The sequence below is a fragment of the Boleophthalmus pectinirostris genome, unplaced genomic scaffold (genome assembly GCF_026225935.1).
Source record: "Boleophthalmus pectinirostris isolate CB_2022bp ecotype Guang Dong unplaced genomic scaffold, ASM2622593v1 HiC_scaffold_17, whole genome shotgun sequence".
Classification (NCBI taxonomy): Eukaryota; Metazoa; Chordata; class Actinopteri; order Gobiiformes; family Gobiidae; genus Boleophthalmus; species Boleophthalmus pectinirostris.
The window spans coordinates 8,602,703-8,624,544 of NW_026571115.1; the positions used below are offsets into that span (position 1 = coordinate 8,602,703).

A 21,842-nucleotide genomic window follows, 5' to 3' on the forward strand; every position below is an offset into this window, starting at 1 on the left:
TCTAACAGTTATGGTGATTTAAAACTTTTAACTTTGACAACTACATCTCGAACTGGACTACTGCATTTAAAGCTGCACTGAGGAACTTTTCTGGTGTAGCTTATCTGTCGCCATGGAGACGAGCAGGCGTCTCTACCAGGCCAAGATTCAGGCCAGATCTGTGGAAAAACGACTTGAGAATTTGTTTAAGGTTTTTGCGCAACTGAATACATGGAAGTTAGAACGATTTAATGGCCCCTATCAGAAAAGTTCCATGGTGCACCTTTAAAGCTTTGCTAATAACGGAAGCCCTGGTAAGAAGCTGAAGTTGTTGAAGTTTTTGAGCCTCAACTTGTGCGGTAATTCACGGACTAAATGTGTACTAGGACTAAACCGAGACTAGGTCAAATCCCGGTTTAGTTCTGGGTTAAATCAGTGAGTTTCGCGTGTTTCCGGAACCTCGTCTCCACAGTTCTGACCTGTAACTTGGTCTGGTGGAGATAGAGGAGTTTAATGCCATACTGGGAAACATTCCAAGCAAAACATCAAGTTAAATTTCATCACGTTTCAATTTGAATGTGCAGAAAATTACATTATAAGACAGTAAACAAAACAGTAAATATTGCGGTAAACTGGTATAGAAATTCTTACATTTTTGTATCTGAATGGTTTCAAAATTCAAACTTATTGTGAACTGCAGCTCTGACTAGTAAATCCAGGTCCAATGTTATTCATAATTTAACTGTAACAAACGAAAATAAATAAATTCTGCTCTGAAACTGTGAAATGAAGAGCTCTTATTGTGGCATTTTGTATTTTTGTTACTATTGATACTTTGCAGCCGATCTCATCAACATTTTCTTGAAGTGTGATGCTGTCTGAGGCTTTGTTACGCTTAAATCTCACCTTTATTTTAACAGAATCTGAACCATAAAACACTGACTTATTTGAAGCTACAATAGGCGAGCTGATTTGAGATTTAAACAAGTTCATTGGTTTGTTCCATTTTTAAAAAAGCTTTTTTCGCCACTGTTCATTGACGTGTGCATTGTGTCTCCATGGTAACAGCTGAACATTCTGCCATACACACACGTAGAACACCCCCAGCGTGACGTCACTGCAAATTATCAATAGTAACCTGGTCAGTAGTGAAAAGTTTTGAAATGAAACCAAAAATAAATTGACAGTTTAGTTCATAAAAGAAAAAAAAGTGCTATAGTTTCTGTATAAACTTTGAAAAATGCTCCTGAAAATACACAACATTAAAAACTGTTACTTACAACTTAAATATAGCATTGAAATAATAAAAAACATTACGTCTTTGTTGAAATCATTAGTGATCTATGTGTATTTGACAAAAAATAAATGTAACATTATAAGCACTGAAGACTTTTCCATCCATATATTAACATTATAACTCTTGCTTACTGCAGCCTTACGTTACGTTAAATTAAATATCTTATATAGAAGGATACATACATTTAAATGAAAACATAAATACACTGAAATAAACAGGTGTATTTGTGTATTAAGAGGACCATGTAAAGTGCATGCATGAGGAGGACAGGAGCAGGCTGTGGGGCAGAGCTTTAGTCTCTGGAGTTGTGCCGTAGACTTCAGTCAGTGAGGTTCAAAGTGAAAATGTCCAAAAGTGGGTAGTTCTGACCTGTTCCTGTATTACATAAAATTGACTCTTGTGAGCTTTAAGACATGTTAGAACTACCTAGTGCCTCTGCTCAATTTCATTTCTCTCCAGCGACTAGGTCAGGATTCAGAACACACTAGACGCCGGCGAGTTATAAACCATGCACCGGCCAATCAGTGAAGAGCTGTGAAGCCATGACGTCAAACTCAAGCACCTGTCTGGGTCCCTTTTGTGGTACAGCACAACAGTAAACAAAGCGGTCGAGATGGATGTAGACGAAGACATACATTCCCGAGAGCGAGGATTTAAAGCCGGAACAAAGAGAATGTTTGGTGAATTTTATCAAGGGGAAAGATGTTATTGCCCTTCTTCCTACGGGATTTGGTGCAATACATACTTCACGGCCAAACAGCAGGGATTGGTTAAATAAAAAAATACCTGCCTACCGTTAAGCGAACAAATCCTAATGCTGTGAGGTCAGACGGTTTCCACCAAGTGAAACTGGCTGATGAATCAGGTTATGTTCGAACGGTGTTAGCTCCTCAAAAACATGGAGTTGTGTTTTGTTTCATTCACAAGTTTGAGAAATCCTTTATTATTAGTTTGACTATTTTTCCAAAGCTCAAAATGCTCTGTTCCACCTTGTGATGTCATGTAGTGGTAGTTATATAGTTAACAGCTACTTTTACCATTTGTTCAGTAGAGATTGGTCATTTCAGAGCTGAAATCATCCAAATTATTCTATAAAAAAAAATTTAAAAAATCAGGATTTCAGGAGAATCAACGAGCAAATCACTAAACTGTTAATCTGAGGTGAGAGAAATTTTGTTTGTAAATGATTTGTGACCAATGAGCTCCTTCGTTTCACATGCGTCACTGAAATAAACAAATCTGATTGGACGATTGCGTTGGCCTTGTCACAAAAAATCTTAGTAATTACTCTATCAACTCATCTGGCACAATATACTTTGGGGCTCTATATTTATGGTCTGTACATTTTCGTTTCAGTCTTGGGAAAATTTTTGTTATTTTCAATGTAACAAGAAAATATTTGAGCTGCAGAGGCTTAAAGTTACAGAGAAATAGAATTGCTTTTTAAATTCTTGCTCTAGCCTTTCCAAATACCCCAAAGATAAGGGTAGATGCAACATGCATTTTTTTGCATGTTTTCTTTGGTTTCATTAACAGAAATAGTTTGATCTAGTCTACAAATTGGTACACAGTAGCACATTATTTGTAATTTAGTAGATAAGAATTGTATTTTCTTTCAACATTTTTACTGCAACTACCTTTTTCATGACCTGATCAGCCAGAACCACACGCTTTGCAAAAACTTTACAAAGACGAGTGGGTCTGATGCTGTATTCTCTTGTCTCCCTGATTTCAGAGAGCATGATTGACAGGTGGATTAACCAATCAGAGAGATGCATGCTCCAGTTCCGTCAAAAACAAACATGGCTGGAAAAAAAACAACAACAAAGAACTGAGAAACGGCCCGGATTTTTACTGAATCAACAATCTCAGCTTATCTCAGGTAAAAGAAGTTGTATATTTTGTTCTAAATGTTTCGAGAATTTGGGAAAGATGTCTTCTACATTTGAGAGACATGATACAAATTAGCGTCGTCTCAAGTTTGGATGGAGAATTTTCACGGTCTGTGGTCCTGTTCTAGTCCCTTCTGGATTCAAATAGAATGTAGAAAGGACTGTCTGGTCAGAGAACCTTTTTCATATAGTACAGCTTTATAATTTTACTCTAATTTACAAATTTTTCTCTACCCACTTCTGGACATTTCATCATTGACCATCTCTGTGACCAAACCGCACAAACAGAGCCGTGAGCGCCATAGAAAAGTGGTACAAAAGTGTAGAAAGTGTCAGAAGGCTCACGTCATACAAACTAACAACTGTACATTGTCATAAAGCTCCGTGCGACTTTAGTGTTGGGAAATTACAATGTGGATCGAAGTGTAACGCAAATAACTAAAATGTATTTCCAGTTACATTCAATTTCACTCTAGTTTGTTGAAAAGACCAGGTCAGTATGGCACACTTTACACTGTCAGAAGGAGACACCGAACTTCTCAAGTGGTTAAAAGTGCTTAAAGGGCTTGTACCAGATTTTCCCCATGTGTTTAAATACATTTGTACAGATATGCTGTATGTACACGGAGTGGTGGATCAGGAAGTGTGTGATTAGCATGCTAGTTGTTTTACAGTCTGCTCCAAAACTCCGCCCTGGTCTCTGAAAGTTATGAAAAGCGCTTACAGTATAAACTTATCAAAGGCAAGTAGGTAGTATAAAGGTAAGTGAGGAGTAACTTCGGGCGACTGCGAACCGATTAAAGTGAAATTATTCTGCCGTACTGTGCTTGTGTCGGTTATATAGTTACAATCTACGACACCGTGGATCGTTGCGTTATAATTTGGACTTTCTAAACAGCGACACCGATCTAAAACGGCTTTTATAAAAGAAACAAATCTGCCGACTTCCGCGTTAGAAAACTCCGGTGCACAATAGGAGCTGACGTCGCCGTAAACGCCATCACAAGATTCCGAGAAGTTACCAGGAATCTCTCTACGGATGCTGCGGTTGTTTTTTTTGGCATTTATACCAAAATAACTACGTAACACTACCGAATCTTATATGTATCGCAGGTAAGTAAGTCCAGAGAAATGGATGCATACGGGTGGATAGGCATGGGATGATACTTAAATCTGGTGTCACAATTATCATGGCCAAAATAATTGCCATATTTTTTGGACTATAAGTTGAACGTTTTTGGATGGTTTGGGTGGTCCTGCGACTTATATATTAAAATGTTCACACTGACAGCTGCAAGAGGGCGCTCTAGGCTTGTGTGTCAGGATCTGCTACTCCTATTACTTCTGTACTAACTGTCACTTCACTCTACTGCGCATGTCTCCTGCACAAAAAGCCGCTGTCCTGCTCCAAGTAGTAAAATGTGCAGTCAAAAACAGTAATCGAGCCACAGAAAGAAAGTTTGGAGTGAGCGAGAAACTTGTGAGGCACTGGCGAAAAGCGGCCATCATGGATCTACAGTTTACCTCTGGAGATCGCGGAGTTGCTCAGACGTGACACTGAGGATGAAGACTTCAATGGATTTAGTGATTTGGAGTGAGATGAAGAGTTCTGTAAACTTGTTCTGTTGTTAAGTTGTTTATGCTATAGTTACCTGAAGATAACACACCAGACTCCTATTCAGTCTGTTGTTTTCTGTTCTATTGTTATTACTGCAACTTTCCTTTCAAGATGAAGCGTCAGTTCCTGGTCTCTGATTCTATCAAGTAAATTTCCCCCAGAACGTGTGACTTATAGTCTGGTGCGACTTATATGTTTTTTTCTTCTTCATCTTTCTGGCTGGTGCAACTTATTAAATCTTTTATGCCTTCTGCCATAAGGCTTTTAAATGGAAAGTGAATTTGCTACTGTGTCCCTGATGCACTGTGGTTTGAATGTATGGTGTCTGTCTTTCTTTTTCTTTTATTATTTATAGATTGTGCACGACCAGAGATGTGCGAACTGAATTGCCCTTTGGGATTAATAAAGTTGTTGATTGATTGATTAAACTCCGGATTGACTTATAGTCCCAAAAATACAGGTACGATTGACGATTATATAACGATAGTAAAAAAAATTAAAAATTTGATATGAATAATTATAATTGTAATAAGTTCCATGTTTTAACAAGTTTTATATAATTGTACTTTGTTATAAGTGAAAACATGGATAGATAAGTAGCTTTTTTCTACACATTTTGGTGATATAACAGTGAATATCTTTGTTGGCGATTATCACGATTATATAAATTTACCCACGAACGATTATTGTCTACTCTTTTTATCACAATAATCAATATTATTGTTTATTGTTCCGACCCTACTGGTGGCCTTAAAAACAGGGGTTAATCTGAGCAACGGCTTCTTGCAATACAGGAGAATAAAAAAGACTCAAAACAAATATGAATTATTATAAATACAACTTCGAGAGCGTAAACGAGAAGGAAACTATAACATGATAAAAAGCGCTGAAAAGTTCTCTGCTTAATAGGTCCATTTTAATACAGTAAAAATCGGGTACAGCGCCTTTAACAACTTTGAAAACAATATCAGGAAGAGGCTAAATATATAAGTTGTTTTATAATTTGACAACACTTAGCTTTATAGAAATGTGCCATAGTGACCAAATGGATAATAATGAAAACGTACTGTGCGTCTAATAAATGTTATAATGTGGGAACCCTTTTCACCAGACGAGATGATTTGAACCACAACTGGACACTGAACATTTATGTGAAGTTATAAAAGAGCATAGCTGAGGAGGAGCCCTGAGCCTGTCCACTCTGCCATCTGAAAAACATTCACAAAGCATTAGAAACCAAGCGCACGTGTACAAAACAGACTGTACTTTACTTTTCTATTTCGTGGATATGTTTTACTTTTACTTCAGTACATTAGAGAGCATGTACCCGTACTTTCTACTCCATTACATTTTAGATCTGGACTGAAAAGTAAAAAGTAATTTTCTTTATGGTTTGAGACCTGCTGAAATTACTTATTTTTAGCACATTTAATTGAGTTTGAGTCCAAACTTTGAGCAAACCAAACACACAAAAACGACTAGAAAAATTCGAAAAAAAAAAATCTATTGAATCACTTAAAATCTGCAAAATTCTACTTCATCCTTTAATTGTTCTAAAAAATCTCTGCAAAATACTACATACTACATTACTACTTTTTAAAACAGGTACTTCAATTGTTTTTAATATTTTTAATTAACTCACAAAACTTAATTTCATCCTGAGAGCATCAAACACTGCAGTTTTGATGTAAATGGTTGATGTGACCAGCAGAAGGCGCCAGGAGTGTCATAACTTACCACTGAAGCTGTGGAGGACTGGGAGGTCATCTCAAGGGCTGTCTGCTCACGCAAGGTTTGTTCTGAAGATGAACACAAGAATTCATTATTGGAACGTACAAGATATTGGGTAAATGTGTATATTACAGTGGTCCCTCGTTTATCACGGGGGTTATGTTCTAAAAATAACCCGCAACAGGCGAAATCAACGAAGTAGTCAGCTTTACTTTTTACAATCATTCTATATGTTTTAAGGGCGTAAAACCCCTCAGCACACACTTTATACACTTTTCTCAGACAGGACAGTTACAAGTCTTTTTGCATTCTTCTTAAAACTTATTGCTGCTGTCGTCCTTATGTTATTTTCCTCCTTATTGTAACAAACTGAAAATGATTTTATTCCGTAATGGCGCCCTACAGCCGCATAACTTCTACCTTCTTTCAACATGTCCAGAAGTCCAACTTTTTGTGCGATGGTTTGCATTTTGGGTGTGACTGCAGGAGTCTTTGTCAGTGCAGACCAATTTTTTGTCGAGGAGAAAACTTGCAAACACACAGCACTTCAGAATCACACTGCTAAAGATTGAACATTTATGTAAATTTGGCAACTGAAGGCATTCTGTACTGTACAGGAGACACGGCACGGAGGAGATTGATTGGCAATGGTCTACAGTCCCTTAGCCAATCAGAACACAGGGGGAGGAACACAACGTGCATTCATATGCTGTAAAAAATTGCAAAATTGCACACAAAAAAAATCTGCAAAACAACGAGGCCGCGAAAGGTATAGTGAGGGACAACTGTGTTTTATTGTTTTTATTTTTTGCAATGTTATGGGTTTGCTTTTATTTAACTTTTAGTTTTAGTGTGTTAGGACTGGCAAGGCATTGATTGGCAAGAAATTAGAAAAGATCAGTCTTACCTTGTGGTCAGGGCATCTCATGGAGAAGTTGTCTTCATTTAAGACACAGCCTGAAAAAGACAAAATAAAAATGAAATAAATCAAGTAAGAAATTGAATTAGAAGTCGAGTTAGAAGTCGAGTTAGAAGTCGAGTTAGAAGTCGAGTTAGAAGTCGAGTTAGAAGTCGAGTTAGAAGTCGAGCTAGAAGTCGAGCTAGAAGTCGAGTTAGAAGTCGAGTAGAAGTCGAGCTAGAAGTCGAGATAGAAGTCCAGTAAGAAGTCGAGATAGAAATCGAGCTAGAAGTCGAGCTAGAAGTCGAGTAAGAAGTCGAGCTAGAAGTCGAGTTAGAAGTCGAGTTAGAAGTCGAGTTAGAAGTCGAGTTAGAAGTCGAGTTAGAAGTCGAGTTAGAAGTCGAGTTAGAAGTCGAGTTAGAAGTCGAGTTAGAAGTCGAGTAAGAAGTCGAGCTAGAAGTCGAGATAGAAGTCCAGTAAGAAGTCGAGATAGAAATCGAGCTAGAAGTCGAGCTAGAAGTCGAGTAAGAAGTCGAGCTAGAAGTCGAGTTAGAAGTCGAGTTAGAAGTCGAGTTAGAAGTCGAGTTTGAAGTCGAGCTAGAAGTCGAGCTAGAAGTCGAGCTAGAAGTCGAGTTAGATACCGAGTTAGAAATCAAGCATCGTAGTATCGTGACAACACTACCTCCACTCCATACTCGTAAACTAATTGAACTACAAATATATGAATTATCTACATACTGAAATGCAGTGACCACACGACTGACTGACTCAGCACAGCTCTGCAGCCGTACACTTGTACAGTACATCCGTGACTAAACCAGGTCTATATTAAATGTGCAGAGACGCTGAATCACAGAATCTTTACAGGGACAGGATGTGAGCGCGGAATAGTGTGGGTCTGACTCACTGTACCTGACTGAACTGCGCAGGAGACATGGAAGCTTCTGCAACAGCCTCTCTGAAAACAACCCACGATGGCCCCGCTCTCCTCACACAGCCAACACGTCTGGAGAGAGAAAAACACAACAGAAAGAATTTAAAAGGCCTGCACCTGATTGTTTTTCCCTCGTGTTTGAGCATAATTTGTCCCAGAACAGATATATTTAGAAGCCGCTCTCGAGGTTAAAATAAGTCTGCTGAGTGCTGTTTGATTATAAAGTGCTGTTCGATAATCAGTGCTAGAGGAATTCTATTTGTGTGCTGTACTGAGGGCACACTGCCAGCTCAATCCTACATCTTCAGGAGGTATAATACTCCCTACAACAGAAGCATAGCCAGATTGGAGTGCACTCAACTGGAATTTACAACACTATCATAAGGTCTGGAGAGTTCTGTGTCCAGTACTGATGGTAAATAATCTTTTCCTGCCTTAGAGCTCCAGCATTGTGCCTCTCCTTTTCAACTCTCGGGCTACTACAATTTATTCTATAACAGTCAGGAAGTGTGTGTTAGCATGCTAGCTGTTAACTTCACCATCACAGTCAAACTCCACTCTGAAAGTCGTGAAAAGCGCTTACAAAGTGAGGAATGACTTTGGACTGCTGTGAATCGTTTATAATGAACTAGTTTTGTTTTTCACATTTTTAAGACGGTAAAAATCATGTATAGGATATCAAAAATCTGTACTCTGATACTCACCGATGTACAGTAATTGTAATCTGAGTTGGCACAATTATCAAATGGCAAGACTGCAATTATGGCCAGCAGAGGTTTTATTACAGATTTTGCCAATATCTTTGCATTTGATTGGGCTAAACTTTGATAAATTACTAGACCTGATATCACAACCGGTATCATATTGGTGCGATTTAAAAAAAAACGTTGCACTGTGTAACTTTTCTGGTAGAGGGTCAGCCATCTTGTCTGCTTGTCTCCAAGGAGATGTTACCGTTTTGTCTGGAATATGTCGGTATGGCATTTAAAGGTATCCATCTTGCATTTACTCAATAAGATGGGTTTTTATTGGGGATGTAACAATAACCGAAATATCGTGATATCGTATCGTCAAAGTTCTCACAATAATATCGTGACCATCATAAGATATTGAATTACAAGTCTCTTTGCTTAAATTAAGAGTTATGGTGCAGATATCTAAAAAAAGACAGAGGGAACTACATAGACCATGATCCTTTGCTCCAGTTCATTACAGACTACATGAAGAAATAACAGTTCTAAGCACTTTTAAGTCTTAGTTCTTCGGTTTAAGTCTTGTCAAGGCATTTTAAGAGGAAAAAGTAGCATATTAACAGTTTTCTTAACCTCCACAAAATATCGCAATAAATATTGTACAGTGAGATGGTACGATATTTCACGATATACGAGAGATTTGGATATTGTTACATCCGCAATCGTGAGCCTCCCCAACATATCATGAGCTTTCCCACAATATCGCAATAAATATCGTACCGTGAGGTTCATACCGTGACGATATTGTATCGTGAGACTTGGATATCGTAACACCTCTAGTTTTTATTGACCTAAAAACTCTTGCCTCTCCTCAAATCTGGCATGTAACTCCGCCCTGTGGTGTCACCTGCCGTTTCCATAGAGATAAATAAATAATGATCATTCCAGGCAGTATCTCCATGAAGAGAAGCAAGTGACGGACCCTCCACCAGAAAAGTTACACAGTGCACCTTTAAGTTAGTCAGCCAAAATAATAAATACATCCTCAATATATCAGTCAAATCTGGTAGAATGTGTGTGTTTTTTTTTTAACTGAGTAACATTGGCCCCTGCCCTCCATTGAAATTCTGAGACCAAATTTAATAATGTGTATAAAAACATTTGAAAGGAATTACAAAGTGGCAGTTTTATCAGTGAAGTGAATAAATTAAAAAAAAGATTAAAAACAGATTTGCGGAATAATCCTCCGCCAGATGTGGGTCCAGCTGCTCAAACTGGTCACGTCTGATTTGTAATATTTTTAAACAAATTTGATTCATTGAAGCTGAAATAAAAGAAAAATGTGTTTAAAAAAAAAAAAAAAAAGAAAAAGAAATGTACTACAATACAAAAACACATATTTAATTACATTCTAATATTGCAAAAAAAATAAAATAAACTTCAGTTACTGCTGTTATCATTGTTATTAGGGTACTACTATGAGAAGTAGTAAATACAATTTAGTAGTAGTAGTAATAAGAGTGTATATATATTCCTAAGTGCACTTGAGTCAGTTAGGGCCTTTTATTAGTCTACCAAACAGGTCAATGAAGGTAGAGTAGCACCCCCAAGTGGCCACTATACAGAATAACCACAAAATCAGTAGGACGGTGTATGGTATAGTTTTTGTTTTTTCTCGTACAGTGCATTGCATACGGACAGGTCAGATTTGTGGAGAGACAACCCGACATAAAGCAAGAATTCGTGTTTCCCCAGGCAGTTTTACATATTAAAAGGTCCTATATTATGCAAAAAATACTCATGTGAGCATTAAGTCATGTTATAATGTTGTTACCTCCTCAAAAACAAACCTGGAGTTGTGTTTTGTTTCATTCACACATTTGAATAATTCTTTATTATTAGTCTGTTTACATTTCCAGAGCTCAAAATGCACTGTCCCACCTTGTGATGTCATGAAGCAGTAGTTTTCAAGTTAACAGCTACTTTCGCTGTGTGAGTTTAAATATGCTATAAATTATAGGATTTGTGTTAAACAAGTGTGAATGAAACAAAACACCACTCCACGTACATTTTTGATGAGGAAATAACATTATAACATAGATCTGAAAAAACTGCGTAATATGGACACTTCAAAAACTTTTCGATTTAAAGATGCACTGTGTAACTTTTCTGGTGAAGGGTCCGTCCTATGCTTTTCTCTGTGGAGATGTTATTGTTTTGTCTGGAATGTTTCACAGTATGGTATTAAACCTTTCTATCTTCCAGGAGACCAAACCAGACCAAGTTACAGGTCAGATCTGTGGAGAGGCAACCCCGCTCACAGTCAGAATGCCTGTTTTTCTAGATATTTTTGAGCTTTAAAACCACCTGTAATTTAATAAATGTAAGGTAGAGCTGTTTAATATCATACTGTGGAACTTTCCGGGCAGAGCAATGACGTATCCATAGAAACAAGCAGATGATGGAGCCGCAACCAAAAAGCTACATAGTGCACTTTTAAATAAATACAATATAGATAAGCCAAATGTCATACGATGGAAGATTCCAGGCAAAACAATAACATTTCCATAGAGACGAGTAGATGGCAATACGCTCCACCAGAAAAGTTACACATTGCACCTTTAAATAAAAAAAATAATGACTGTCTTACCGTTTGTTGAGCGAGAAGTGCCGCCTCCTTTAATCCGTACAACTTCCCTCTGACCAAGAAAACGCCAGTCGACCAAACTCCACAATCCTCATGCATCCAGCACTCCTCCAAATTAAGAGTCTCATTCACAAGCGCATCCTCTTCCTTGATGCTTTTATTTTGAAACTCACTTCCCTCTTCTTCTACATGCCCATTTTGCGCAGTCCTTGGATTCTGCCCGTCTGAAAACACAGGATAGTAGGGGCCGTGCAGATCGCCGAGCATCTTAGCGTTTGCCGTTTGACCACATAAGCAGCACTTTAAATACTCAGTACGTTTCGAATCTGGGTTAACGCGACCCAGGCTGTAACAGGAGGTTGTGGGTACGAATCCGGACACGTTTTGGCTTGGTACTGGCTTTTTCTGGGCTGTCTCCTCCTCGTGATAGTTGACCACCGTGCACGTTTCCTTCTCTATGTGAATGAACGGCGAAAAGCTGTCAAATTTTGGCTCTCTTTTCTTCCTGTATGCATATTTCAGAGCGATTTTTGGGTCAATTGTGAACAACGAAGACTGACTGTTCTGTTGGAATTTCCGTTTTCTTTTGCGTTTTTTGATTGTCCTTTTGATTTGACTTTTCTCTATAGGTTCTTTACAGTTTTGCTTTGCGACGCTTAACTTTTTCGCAATCTTTCCCCTCCTATTATTATTATCAGTACGTTTTGTGACCACCGATTTGCATTGTAGTGGTTCTTCCTTTTCTGAGGGAGGATCGTCTTGAGTTGTGGCATCTATATTGGACTTGCTTTCTTTACTACAACTCATTCTTTGCGCATTTTTCTGTTGAGGAATTGATTCGTCTGAACTGGAAACCCTGGCTACGAAATCCAAAACATCGTCCGAATCGTAACTTTCATTATAAAGACCTATTGCGCTATTTTTTACTTGGCGTCTCAAACTTCGTCGCGGAGTTAGCGGGGGAGTGGTAGACGACGGTTTCCTAACACTACAACTGCGCTGCACTTTCGGTCTCGTTTGCATTTCATTTTCGTTTACCCTTTTAACAAATTTCTTCTTGCTGACCTCACTGGCGTCGCTATCATCGCTGGAAGCGTCGGCCAGCGATTGGTCGGCATAAACTGCATTGAGGTCAGATAGAACAACGATGGGGCGGGCGTGGTGGACAGGGATGTCAACGGAACTATCTGAAGACTCTTCCGTGTAGGAGCTATCCCGACTGGGGGAGGACTGAGGTAGATCGTAGCAGCTTCTCCTGTCATCTAGCGAGGAGGGGGACAGTGGCTCTACTATGTGCGTTACATTGTCCTGTATAAAGGTTGTGCATAGGAGAGGTTCTTTAGCGGACGAAACCAAAAATATAACATCAGAGTCACTATCGCTGTCCTCTTCCTCCTCCTCTTCTTCTTCCTCGACCCCGCTGCTTTCGGGGCCTGCGTTTCCGCTCGCGTTGTAAAATCCCCTGTGCCATAAGTTGTTGTGGACTTGGTCGTGGTACAGATCCAAACCAGGATTGAGAGGAGAGTTCATGTAGTTTGCAGCTTCCTGGTTCAAGTCTGGGCGCAGAGAACTGTAAAAAAAAAAAATCAAGAGTGAGACTTTAAGGAGGTATTAAAAACATACCTGAAGTTGTGTTTTGTTTAATTCACAAATGTTTAAGCTGAGTTCTTTTGTCAAACAGAAACCATTCTGTTCCACCTTGTGAAGTAATTTGGTAATACAGGATGATTTTAAACACCATATACTTCAACTAGAATCATTTGGAAAACTTCAATCTCTACTGAACAAAAGGTAAAAAGTACTTGTTGTCATGAAGCTGTAGTTTTCAAGTTGTCACAAGGTGGAACTGAGCATTCTGAGCTTTGAAGATGGAGACTAAAAATAAAGGATTACCCAGACGTGTGAATAAAACAAAACACAGCTTCAGGAATGTTCTGATAAGGTAACATCATTAAACATGGCTGAAAGCTCACAATTTTGCTTAATTGAGGACCTTTAAACTATAACATTTAATTCACTGTAAACAACAACATTGACTCAAAATGATTTAAAAATAGAACTGTCCTGTTCAAAACTGCAGCGCTCAAAGCTCAGTCTCTTCATTTCAGAGTAACAATTATCAGATTTTATTGTTTTACTGTTGAAAAATGTCTCTATGTGACATTTTTGAGCCCCATCTATGACCAGAATGTGGATTAACTGAAAAGTCGTTAAGTAAATATAGTAAATGAGTGCTCAGATTTCAGCTTTCACCTAAGTCTTGAATGCAGAACAATACAGAATTACCCAGACATGCATAAATCAATACGATACAACTGGGAGTACACTAACGGTGAGTAGTAATAATATTTCGTAGATGAGACCTGGTTCTGTAGGGAGAAGACAGGTCTGGACCACAGCTCTGGGGCTGGCGGTGGTACCACTCGGGTTTCTTGGTCATGTCCAGAGGCTGAGCGTGGCTGTGGGGCAGACGACCCACAGAGAAGCCCTTTGACAGGTCCATGAGCAGTGGAGGGAGCCCCCTGGAGGACACATCCATCACTGCAACAGGAGCAAAAACGTCAGAAATGTAAAAAAAAAGTATGCATTGTATTAATTTCATACACAAAGATTTTCCTTGAATTGTGATCAAATTAAATTGACAGTATATACTATTACGAGCAGCAGAGTTTGGACTTTGGAGAAATAGACTAATACTGAAACCAAACCATAAAGCAGAATTATGCACTAAAAATATTCTAAATGTACAAAATTTAAAAATGTACAACAAAAAAAAGTCACAGAGGTTCATAATTCAAACCTTCTACAGCTCAAATCTCATCATAATACAGTAAAAATAACACACATTTCCCCACTAGAATAAAGAAAAAGTCCTCAAGATAAAAAATTATGCCTGGAATGATAAGTTTATGTAGTATTTACTGGCATAATAGGCACTGCACGATTTTGGGAGAAAACATTCGATTTTTTTTTTTTTGACTAATTACTGAGTCAGAAAAGTGCTTATTAGATTTGAAATTTATGTTTAAAAAGCTGGACTCTGTTCAGAGTGCACATTGTAAACAACTCCAGAAGCATTAACATTTGAGAGAAGACTGAAATGTGAACTGTTAAACTAATACAAGAATCTCATGCATTTCAGTCTAAACTACAGGTACAACAAGATGTCTCCATTAAAAGACAAGACATTTTGTTCTTTGGAGAGGACATTCTATTATCTAAATAATTACAGCCTTGGCAATTTAATAATTGCACCAATTCAAATAGCTTGATTGATTGATTGATTCGATAGTGATTAATTGTGCAACCCACATTTTTTTTTCTTTCTCATGTTAAGTTGCTGAAGCAGCAGCTTTTTTTGTCCATATTTATTAAACACCACACATTTTTGTCATGTGTCTCTTCATAAGAAATAATATTAAATCAAACTCTGATTGCCCAATGTGACAAAAAAGGACAGATTTCTTGTTGTTGCATAGCTACTGTTTATTTACTATAATTTTTTTCATATTATCCCTGGAGTTTAAAAGACATTCAAATCATATACTGTAGTTTTGTATGTATTTATGTGTATATTTATTTTACATTTATGAGAAAAATATAACTTAATTTATTATTATATTTTTAGACCTTAATAGCTGCATAATAAACCTGCATAAAGACTTAATTAACAAAAATAAAGATACATTTTAAAGGATTACAGCCTATTAGTCTTTATTCTGTCTGTTTTAAATGAGTGGAAGTAGACAGTTGGAGGTAGGTTACTGCTGTGGTCCACCAACTCCCTCAGGTGTCACTGCATACACGAGTTATTGAACTGATGAAATCTTAATGCAAAAATAGCTACAAAAGTCACTAAAATGCATTTCCTGTACATTTTGTTAGACTATACAACAGCTAAATTGCAGATTTCTAACCTGACACCTGTAAAGATGAGAGACAGTGACATGCAAAGCTGATTCCAAAAGTTCCAATTCTTCGATTCTTACCCAGATAAAGGCAGTGGATCTCGGATGGTCGCCCCCCTCCACGGCTAAACTGCGGATTTCGGGACCCCCTTTTTGCCTCTGAAACTCGGGTACCACGGGCGGGGGATTGGCTAACACACCTACCCGGACAGGCCCATCATTCTCGGATGTAAACAACAGCAGCAGCCAGCCGCGGATCACGCTAGTTAGCCGCTTAGCATCACGCACTAGCCGCTTAGCATGACGTAGTGCTACATGAAAGACCTAAACTGCGGAACATCCAGCGACACGAGATCAAATAAATGTTTTGATCATAAGAATGATGATTTTTACGCGTGTCAGATCCGCTTCGTGTTTAAAGTTGTCATCGTGGATACGTTTTCTAGCAGCGTAAAGTTAAAACGAGTTAAAATACGAAATGTGTCAAACCGGAAATAAGTTTGCTCCTTCAAAATAAAGATTGTCAGAATAAAATAATACAAGTTTGATGGGCTTACTGGCCTCAAAACATTACCAAAAGAATATTAGGACAAACTAATTACACTTTGATTACTAATGTAGCTATGATTTTAAATTTAGTCCCACAGCTTAATTAAAATTGTTATTAAAAATGTAATTTTTAAAAATAAAACAGTGATGCTAAAAAAAAAAAGACCACACAAACCCTATTTATCAGTTTTAAATTCAAGAACAATATATAATAGTGTAATCATGAATGAATGTATTTTATTTAGGTTTCATAAACAAAAATGTGGAAGTTTAATAATCGGTGATGACTTAACGGTGTTGCGTAATTAAGCGAGGGGCGCGCGTAAAGTTTCGTCCAGCTATTTCTTACCGCCCGTGACGCATTTTTCAAGATGGCTTTTTTTCATCACGTAGTATTTCTTCTGCTGTCTCTTCTATCAGCACAACGTGGGGATGCGCTCCCTTTTTATGGAGTTTGTCAGACTATTTCGATCCCTCTCTGCATGGACATTCAATACAACCAAACTGTAATGCCTAATTTAATGGGACACCACAACCAAGAAGACGCTGGCCAGGATTTACAGCAGTTTGTCCCTTTCGTGAAAGAAAAGTGCTCTCCGGAGTTGAAATTTTTCCTCTGCTCCGTCTACGCGCCCGTGTGTACGGTTTTGGTGACGTTTATCCCCCCGTGCAGGCCAGTCTGTGAACGGGTCGTGAAGGGCTGCGAACAAATCATGAGCAAATCTGGATTTCAGTGGCCCGATCGTCTGCGTTGTGAAAACTTTCCAGAACGTGGACTCTGCGTGAGACAAATTGACGCACCGGCAACCACAGGGCCTCCCATCACCGCGGCCCCAAACAACAACTCATAAAAATAATGATTTCTATAACAACAACTCACAACAGAGCGTACGTGTAATCTGCTCTGTGGGCTACTTGGCTGTTGTAATATCAAAATAAGATTAAACCTATGTAATCCACCTAATATCTGTTACATAGGCTATTGCTGTTTGATGGGAGTTGCAAAAATCTGTACAGATATTGTGCTGAAGGAGTGGGGTTTTGAGTGTGGTGTCTTTTAACTCTTTTAGCTACGAGTCTGTAATAAAGTTAGATATAATAATAAGAATGTCGGCTTGCCTATTTTATTAAAGCATCATGCCTTGAGTCCAGTGTAAAATGGAGTGTTTGACGTAGGCCTCACATGCTTGCAGTTTTCAAAAATAAATAAATACAGAAATACAATGAAAATATTTATATGAATTCTGCATTGTCTAGTTCTCTTCTTTTCCACAAATACAAAACATTAGAAAATTACCCTATTCTGTAAGCGTGTACCATGGATCTAGGTAAAAATCCCAAATCCTATACACAAGTTTATTACAGTACAGGTATAAAGATAAAACACTTAAGATCACATAATTTGGGGGCTGCTTCTAGGCTACCGTTTTAGACCATTTGCACATTCTTCGTTTAATTATTAGTAACTATATTATAGTGTACTGTATTGCCAAAACGTTGTAATAGCGGTTGAAGAAAAAATATGGGAAACATTTTATTTATTAATTCATTTCTTTATTTATTTCAAGCCAATAAAATGCGACGGTCCTACCTTGATAATTACCTTTGACAATTTTACACTGAAAAACAAGAAAACGAGGAATGTTTTCAAAATAAAATATTTTTGTAAACTGAAAATAGGCAAAAAATGCAAAGTTCATCTCTAAAGTTAACTTCAAGCCATAAGTTAAAGTTGTTGTCATTTTGCAAGTGCGCATTTGAGACTTTTATTAGAATATGCAGTTTCTCTGGATGCAAAAAGTACCAGAAATCGGCCTGTACATTTATTTTGAAGGTGTAAACCGGCTGTCTCTTGAGTGTTATCGGTGGCTTGGACTGAGTCTAGAAATGGGAGTTGCGTGTGGTGCGTGCTGTGGAAAAAGTGAGAAGGAACAGTAGGAGCGACGAACAAGCACAAAGAAGTCGTGTCCAGGTATTCCCACAACTGTACACGCTTTTAATCTGTAATTTTGGAACATTAATTACCAGTTTGATCCATGTTTTAGACAAATTGAAGTGTCCTTTTTGTACGAGCAAACTTTTCCGAGATGGATTTTCGTTCCCTCTGGTGCGCCCTGCTCCTTTTGCCCGTGCTCGTATCAGCGCAAGGCGACAACGGAATGGTGGTACCCGAACATGGATTTTGTCAACCGATTTCAATCCCTCTGTGCACGGACATCGCCTACAATCAAACTATAATGCCTAACCTGGTGGGACATTACAACCAAGAGGATGCTGGCTTGGAGGTACACCAGTTCTACCCGCTCGTAAAAGTGCAGTGCTCGCCAGAGTTAAAGTTTTTCCTCTGCTCCATGTACGCGCCCGTGTGCACCGTTTTGGAGAAGGCGATCCCCCCGTGCAGGTCCATCTGTGAGCGTGCCAAGCAAGGTTGCGAAGCTCTTATGAACAAATTTGGATTTCAGTGGCCCGATCGTTTACGCTGTGAAAACTTTCCAGTGTTGGGAGACGGGCAAATCTGCGTCGGTCAGAACGACTCCTCTCCTGCCACCGTACCGCCCGTGATCGCTCCCATACCCCCGGACCACACCATATTTGCCCCTCACGACTTGCCCTTCTCTTGCCCCAATAGCCTCAAAGTTCCACCGTATCTGAATTACAAGTTTATGGATGCCAAAGACTGCGGGGCACCCTGTGAACCAACTAAAGGTGGTGGCCATATGTTTTTCAGTGAGAAGGAGATCCAGTTTTCTCGTCTGTGGATTTTAGTATGGTCTGCCCTTTGCTGTGCATCAACGTTATTCACCGTCTTCACCTATTTGGTCGACATGCAGCGCTTTAGGTATCCCGAAAGACCCATAATTTTCCTATCTGGTTGCTACACAATGGTATCTATAGCTTACATCGCCGGATACTTCCTTGGAGATAGTGTGGTTTGCAATGGCATGTTCTTTCCGGATAGCTATAAAACTCTCGTCCAAGGCACCAAAAAGGAAGGCTGTACCATTTTGTTCATGATGTTGTACTTTTTCAGCATGGCCAGCTCGATTTGGTGGGTCATTTTGTCGCTAACCTGGTTCCTAGCCGCTGGCATGAAATGGGGTCACGAAGCCATTGAAGCAAACTCTCAGTATTTTCACCTGGCAGCTTGGGCAGTACCCGCCATCAAGACAATCAGCATATTGGCGATGGGGCAAATCGAAGGAGATCTTCTCAGCGGTGTTTGCTATGTCAGCTCTAGCAACCTCGACCCACTACGAGGTTTTGTTTTGGCCCCACTTTTCATATACCTCTTCATCGGGACCTCCTTCCTCCTGGCTGGATTTGTATCTCTTTTCCGAATCCGCACGATTATGAAACACGACGGCACCAAGACGGAAAAGCTGGAGAGGCTAATGGTTCGGATTGGCGTTTTCAGCGTCCTCTACACGGTTCCTGCGACAATCGTTATCGCTTGCTTCTTCTACGAGCAAGCTTTCCGGCCACACTGGGAGAGAACGTGGCTGAGTCAAAACTGTAGATCTTTGGCGATCCTTTGTCCCATGCATAGCGGACCACGAATGACCCCAGATTTCACCGTTTACATGATCAAATATCTGATGACTCTCATTGTGGGAATTACATCCGGGTTCTGGATTTGGTCTGGGAAAACTTTGCACTCCTGGCATAAGTTTTATTCAAAACTGACAAATGGGAAAAACGGAGAAACCACAGTGTGAAAATGACATTTTTTTAAATGACTTTTGTGGCCTGTAAGCTGCGTTTGACAGGACAATATAGCATGAAATGGGCCGAAGAGTGGGAGAGACATTCAGCAAATTGTTAAGAGCTGGAGGTTTAACCCACAACTCTTGAGAATAATCCCTGTGGTCTTTGGACACTGTTTTCAGTGACTTTTTATCATGTCAGTTGTGGATTTAACATGGGGAGGCTGAACAGGGCTGCACAATATTTAGAACAAATGCAATGACTGTAACTTTTCACATGGTGCCATTTTTATATCATTTAGTCTACAATTACACCATTCATAGATTCAAATTTGCAACTCAAGACTAAACCCAAACAAAATCAAGACACAATGAGTCTCTAAAATGTAAAAATACAAAACAATATACTCCAAGTTTTTCTTACACATTCAAACATGGATGGGCGGGAGACCGTGTCTTGCCCAAGAACGCAACAACAGTGATTTGGAATTAGTCCCACAACAATACAATTAAGGTTATTGTATAAGGGATCATAACGGATGGTCTGATATAAAATTTTGAAGATGATATCCGATATTGGCCTTGCTGTTGTAGCCTATAATCGATAATTGCCAATACCGATATTAAGCTTTTAAAATCAATAGTGCCGACCAAATTTATGTTAAAGGTGCTCTGTGTATGTCTATGTTCCACAGTATGGCATTAATATTATCTACCTACCATACCTACCTACCATAAATAAAAGTATGTGACATCACCAGGCCAAGTTACAAGTCAGATCTGTGGAGAAACAAAGTTCAAATGTATGCTTAGTATTTCTGAGCATGCAAGATAGATGACTTTAATGCCTTACAGTGGAACATTTTGGGTAAAGCAAAAACATCTACATGAGACAAGCAGGTGATAGACCCTCCATCAGAAAAGTTACACAATGCACCTTTAAGTTATAGTTTTAGTTAAGTTTACATATTAACTTATCACTTTTGTAAAAACAATAATAAAATGTGTTCATGTCCATATTTTTACTCATTTCGTTGCTTAAAAAGACAAATCAGACGCACTAAAAACAAACTGGAAATGACCCCTGAAGCTGTGCCATTGCAGGAAATATCAGTGTCAAATATCGGCTTCATTTTCATTATCGGACCATTACCGATATCTGGGGGAATCCTTTTGATTACCGACAATAACTGATATACCATCCCTATAGATCATATCATGCTTTGGCAATATTGTGCAGCCTCCTTCCATTTATCTAAAGACGTTCACCAAAGAGACAGAGACCCTATGATACCAAAGTAAAGCTGCCAAACAAAGACTGAATTCAAGTTTTGTTTTTTTATTCCCCATGTAACTAAAATGAACTTGTAAATACTTTTTGTACAAATGTGAAATTCTATATTTTGTATTTAAGAAGCAATACTATCTTTCGCACTGTAAAATAATGTACACTCATGTTTGTCTTTGGTTAAACTCAATACAGAACTTTAACCCATTCCACTGTGTTTTTTATACAGTTGTTTTCATTTCAGTCTATTCTGTTAAATCACAGAGAAAAGTACAATATCCAAAGATTTAATAATTTTACCTTGACCTGAATGGTATTTGAATGTAAAATAGTCTTTGTATTTGAATGAATCTGTGTGATAAATTTGGCATAAATTGTATTAAAACAAGAAAATATAATTGGCAAGGTACTAAAGTGATTTGTAATAACCGCGTAGTAGTCATTGTTGTTGTCGCAGTTGTAGTTGTAGTTGTTGTAGTTCTAGTAGTAGTAGTAGTAGTAGTAGAAGGTGTAGTAGAAGGTGTAGTTGTAGTAGTAGTTGTAGTTGTTGAAGTTGTTGTTATTGTAGTAGTAGTAGTAGTAGTAGGTGTAGTAGTAGTAGGTGTAGTAGTAGTAGTAGTAGTAGTAGTAGTAGGTGTAGTAGTAGTAGTAGTAGTAGAAGGTGTAATAGAAGGTGTAGTTGTAGTAGTAGTAGTAGTTGTAGTT

The 21,842-nt window shown here is 38.5% G+C and overlaps 2 protein-coding genes across 2 annotated transcripts; one reads left to right on the forward strand and one right to left on the reverse strand.

Annotated features, from left to right (window-relative positions):
- Positions 1-1,004: 1,004 nt before the first annotated feature.
- si:ch211-165g14.1 (uncharacterized) lies at positions 1,005-16,081 on the reverse strand. Its single transcript, XM_055152748.1, has 7 exons — positions 15,678-16,081; positions 14,052-14,229; positions 11,692-13,258; positions 8,328-8,421; positions 7,425-7,474; positions 6,524-6,585; positions 1,005-5,994 (listed from the first exon to the last, which is right to left on the reverse strand). The coding sequence occupies exons 2-6, from the start codon at positions 14,225-14,227 to the stop codon at positions 6,550-6,552; spliced, it is 1,923 nt and encodes a 640-aa protein (XP_055008723.1). The 5' UTR covers positions 14,228-14,229; positions 15,678-16,081; the 3' UTR covers positions 1,005-5,994; positions 6,524-6,549.
- Positions 16,082-18,034: 1,953 nt separating this feature from the next.
- Positions 18,035-21,344, forward strand: LOC110167808 (frizzled-2-like). The gene is made up of 2 exons (XM_020933196.2): positions 18,035-18,117; positions 18,191-21,344. Exon 2 carries the CDS (start codon positions 18,233-18,235, stop codon positions 19,859-19,861), a length of 1,629 nt encoding a protein of 542 aa, XP_020788855.1. The 5' UTR covers positions 18,035-18,117; positions 18,191-18,232; the 3' UTR covers positions 19,862-21,344.
- The last annotated feature ends 498 nt before the right edge of the window (positions 21,345-21,842 follow it).